Genomic DNA, 4702 nt, shown 5'->3' on the forward strand with positions numbered 1-4702 from the left:
CCACTGTGCAGCCCAGCACATTCCCCAGTGCCTTCAGCTCCTCTCCATTGTGCAGCCCAGCACATTCCCCAATGCCTTCAGCTCCTCTCCTTTGGGCAGCCAGGTCTGCCCCCGGGGGATGCTTCCTCACAGTCTTCTCAGTGTGGATTGTGTAACACTCGACTCCCAGGGCTGAGGAAGCAGAGCCAGGGAGCCACAGCGCCAGGCAGGGAGAGGGCAGTCGCGACACTGTGAGGAAGTTTCCTCAGCACCTTCCTATTCCTCATCATCTGGTTTTACGCTAGTGATTTCTTCGTGCCAAGCAGCCCAGTACTCAGTGAATAACGAGAGAAGGTTCTTCCTCAGGGCCCTCCACAGCGCTGGCTTTCACTCCCCCTCGCCCCCCGCGCACACACAAGAAAAGTGGAGAATAGAACAGGTGGGGTCTGAGAAGGGGGAGAAGCCTGGTTTCACTTTTTTAAAAAAGTCTCTGTATATTGATTGTGATTTCAGACTCCTGAAAAAGAAGCAGGGAATGGTCAGGTTTTACAAGAGGGACCCTGGGGGCGGGGGCGTGAGGGTGAGACCCCCACGGAGGTGCACCTGTGAGCAGCAGGCTGTGGGGGCCGGAGACTCGGCCTGAGCCCCCCAGGCCAGGGCTGACCTTGGGGGAGCAGAAGGGGGTCATAGATCAGAGAGGAAATCACACCCCCTGCCCAGAGCCTCCTCCAGATCCAGGGACCCGTTCCTGCTTTTGACCAGGGACACTGACAGCTCTGGCTGTGCTGAGACTCCTCAGAGCTTCAGCGCGGCGTCTTCCCCCAATATCTTCTTTTATTGTTCATTTTAAGAAAAGTCACACCATCACTTTAAAAGTAGCACATTTTGGTACCTATTTCTCCGTGACCTTTCCTTTCAAATATGGTTTCCCAGGATGTAAAGATTGTAGCTGGATAACGCATATGATATCTTTGTTTCTCAGAGACACGTGTTTTATTTCTATGGCGTTAGTGTTACGAGAACAAGCTGGCTGCAGCTTCTCTGAGATCTGAAGTGCTGGAACACGTCTGGGTTTTATAGGCACCCATTGCCAGGAGCTGTCAGTGCCAGGTTCTTGGGCTCTTGACAAGGGAGCTCATTATGGCCGCGTCTCACCTCCTCCAGGGAGGTGCCAGATCTGTGTGCAGCACTGCTGCATGGCCGTCCATTTGTTCACCATTCATTCATTCAGTGTTTATCTCCTGAGAGCCTCTGAGTCCTGGCGCTGGGATGCACTTTGGGGTTACAGAGACAAAAGACCAAGTTCCAGCCTTTAGGGAATCCACAGTCTGTGAGGGAGACAGTCTCAGTCACTGGGCGGAGTGATGAGGGGTAAACTGAGGCATGTGACAGTGGCTGACCTGGGCAGCAGGAACTCTAGACTCGTCTCTAGACTTTTCTCTAAAGCTCAAAGGCAGAAGGTCCCTGCTGTAAAGCCCAGCTGTTCCAGAAGTCAGGATGGACTGGACTGGAGTTAGCCGGCCATGATTTACACAGCACATCCGGAATGGCTTTGAGGCAGACAGCTGGTGGGCCCAGTCCGAGTGGGTGCTAACTCTGGCCCAGGTGGAGACGTCTGCATACCCTCTGGTCCTGCCCCTGATGAAACCCTCTATCACCTTAGCTATTACCAGGGGCTGTGGGGCCTCAGTTTCCTTATTAGAACATGAACGGGGTCAATATATAACCTGCCTCTCCTGTGTCGAGGGCCCATGGGGCTCTGAGGATATAAACGCGCATGCTGGTAGGGTGGTGTGTTTGGGGATGGGGCTCTGTCAGTTCACAGCGCAGTTCCGCAAGCCTTTGTTCAGCACGCCCTTTGAGCATGAGCAGGCCCATGAAGACGGTCCGTCAGTCCTGCCCTCTGAGAACTCACTGTCACTGTCACAGGAGGGTTCAGGTGATCAGCAGGGGACACATGGGCTGCAGCCCAGAGAAGCCTGGAGAATTCTTCCTGGCCATGGCCTCATTTCAGGCCCAGGCCTTGTTGCCCCCTTCCAGGAGTCTCACAGGAGGCCTGGGTTCTGGATGCTTCAGGGGACCCTCTGCTGCTTCAGTCCCCCAAATCTCTCCCCTCCGGCCTGGCTCCTCCTCCTCATCTTTGCAAACAGCTCAAATGCAAGCCCTGGGCCTGGGCAGATTCTCCCTGTGGCCTGGGTGAGCCCTGGGTGCTATCTAAACTTTTCCAGAGCTCTCTCCCACCCACCAGCTGTAAGGGGATGGAGGTGTGGAAACACCGAAGCTCCTTCCAGGTAAACGCCTCACCCAAGGCTACCTGCAGGGAGGACCCCAGGTCCTGCTCCCAGCGGGGTGGTGCCTACACCCACCTGGAAGCCTGGCGTCGAGGGCAGTCCTCACAGCCTGCACCTGTCCTCCTGCTGCTCAGGATGGCTGTCACTGTTTCTCTCCAGGTTGACAGCCAAGGCGGTGGCCGTGCTGCTGCCCATCCTGGGCACCTCGTGGGTCTTTGGCGTGCTTGCTGTCAACGGCTGTGCTGTGGTTTTCCAGTACATGTTCGCCACGCTCAACTCCCTGCAGGTGAGAGCCCACGGGGAGTGGCAAGGAGGTGGGGCCACTAGCCGTCAGGAGCAGGCGTGCAGGGAGCTAGGGCTGGAGGGAGGCCTGCCCTCCCCGCCATACCTCAGGAGCCTGTAATGCAGGGCATCCCCAAAGCCTGAGGACTCTCAGAAAGCAGGGCCTGCAGGACTCTGACCCCTTCAGGGTGGGGCTGCCTGTGCTTCTGGCCAGCATCTGTAGTTGGCACGTCCTGGCTGGGAATGGAGGGACAGTAAGACAGTCAGCCTGTGGCAGCTCTGGAAAGAGTCAGGCAAAGAGGTGGCCAGGGCGGCCCCCAGGTGCTGCCCTCTGTGTGAAGGGCCGGGGAGAGTCACCTGGGAACCAAAGACTTGGGATGCCAAGGGTCAGGGCCCTCAGACCCATGGGCCCGCAAGGGAGGGCAGGCATGGGTCCCCTTCACCATCCATGGCCCTCCCGGCCCTCCCCAGGCTACTTGAGTTGTGTCTGTGTCTGCAGGCCAGTGGCACGTCTTCCGGAAGTGCCTGCCCTTGCTCCGCACTGAGCCTGCCTGGGAACCCACCTGCCGTTGCACCTTTGCCCACGCAGCTCCCCCACTCTGAACTCGGTCCAAGCAGCTGCCTGAGTCTAGGTTGGATCACAGGGTGGGACCCAGGATGCCCCTCCGTCCTCACGGGCCCTAGGTCATGGGACCTGGTGTCACAGCGTGCGGTGCCTGGGCCACTCTCAGGCTGCATGGAGGAACCTCCAGTCAGTGTTCCTAACTACGTGCAAAGGCCTCTAATCTCCGTTTCTTCCCTCCCTTCCCAGGGACTGTTCATCTTCCTCTTCCATTGTCTCCTGAATTCAGAGGTGCGTCCACTCTACTTCCTAGCAGTATGAAGCTGGCTCTTCCTTTCTGAAAGGTCACAGGAGTGGGACTAGTGTTGCCCTGTCAGGGTGGTGTCTGGGACTCAAACCCTGAGCCAGCCGTGTTCCTGATGACAAGTTGTGTGCCCTGCGCCTGCTGCTCGGCAGCTCTTCTCTCCCTGCCTCGTTGCTAAGCGATGGACAAGCATCTTCTCTCCCTGGAGAAGTGGCGACTGCATCTTGGGGAGATGCAGGCGTGTTCCCCAAAGTCCTCCTCAAGGCCTTGGGGAAGCTGGCCTGGCTGTGAGAGGGAGGGCTGTTGTCCACGGCAGCTGGGAAGGGGACTTTTGTGACGTGGCTTCCTTGGACTCTGGGGCAGCCAGCACAGGCTCATTCTTCTCGGTGCTGCTCTGAGCCTGGCACCTGCCATGTACTTGGCTGGGGGAAAGCAGGGGCTGCCCCAAGGGCTTCTGTTCCTGTGGGAGAACTTTTCCCAAGTCAGCTTTGAGCCCCTGCCAGGCTGACGCTGTGGGAGCTGCCTTGGGGTGGGGAATGGGCCAGGGCAGAGGGGTCGCCCTGCCCGGTCTCTCCCAGTGGCGGTGTCCGTTTGCAAGGACAGGCCAAGTGGGCCGAGGAGGGCAGAGCAGAGAGTCACTGAGCAGGATGGTGACTGGGCAGAAGGGCTGCATGATCACAACACCCAGTGACCCCTGGCAAGGCCTGAGGTGGCTCCGGGTGGCGGGAAGGCAGTGCAGCCATGGAAGTCCACCCGCCCGCCCGCCACGCATTTTTGTTTATTTGCTTCTGTCTCACACTCACCCCGGGACATTCATTGCTGAGTGTGAGGAGCCCAGCAGAGTCCACTCCAGACCCAGCTTCCCTGGCCTGCGACACAACCTGGGTCTGCCCCACAGAGCAGCGATGCACAGCTCAGCTGTGGAGCCACCAGCTCCGACTCTGATATTTCCAAATCCCAACCTTCCCCGCGCATCTGGTTCCGGGGTTGCACCGGCACAGACTGCTCTGGTTACGGCTGTTGCAGCCTCTGAAATTGCTTCTCATGATCCCTTCCCTGCTTTCAAGGTGAGAGCCGCCTTCAAGCACAAAACCAAGGTCTGGTCCCTCACGAGCAGCTGCAGCCGCACGGCCAACGCGAAGCCCTTCCACTCAGACATCGTGAGTGCAGCCTCCTTAAGCCGAGGGTCCCAGCCCATCCTCCGTCCCCAGGCTCGGTCGTCAGCAGGATGGGGTGTGCATCAGCAGGAGGGGGTGCGCAGGCAGCAGGAGGGGGTATGCTGGC

The 4702-nt window shown here is 58.5% G+C and overlaps 1 protein-coding gene across 1 annotated transcript in view; it reads left to right on the top strand.

The window, feature by feature from the left end:
* The window catches only part of ADGRD1 (adhesion G protein-coupled receptor D1), a 180287-nt gene that overhangs the window by 172333 nt on the left and 3252 nt on the right, over positions 1-4702 (top strand). Inside the window, exons 22-24 of the mRNA XM_023187255.1 lie at positions 2430-2556; positions 3364-3405; positions 4486-4578. Of these exons, the coding sequence (XP_023043023.1) occupies positions 2430-2556; positions 3364-3405; positions 4486-4578 (262 nt within the window). The remainder of the gene's footprint in view (positions 1-2429; positions 2557-3363; positions 3406-4485; positions 4579-4702) is intronic.

This window comes from Piliocolobus tephrosceles, chromosome 10 (genome assembly GCF_002776525.5).
Source record: "Piliocolobus tephrosceles isolate RC106 chromosome 10, ASM277652v3, whole genome shotgun sequence".
Lineage (NCBI taxonomy): Eukaryota > Metazoa > Chordata > Mammalia > Primates > Cercopithecidae > Piliocolobus > Piliocolobus tephrosceles.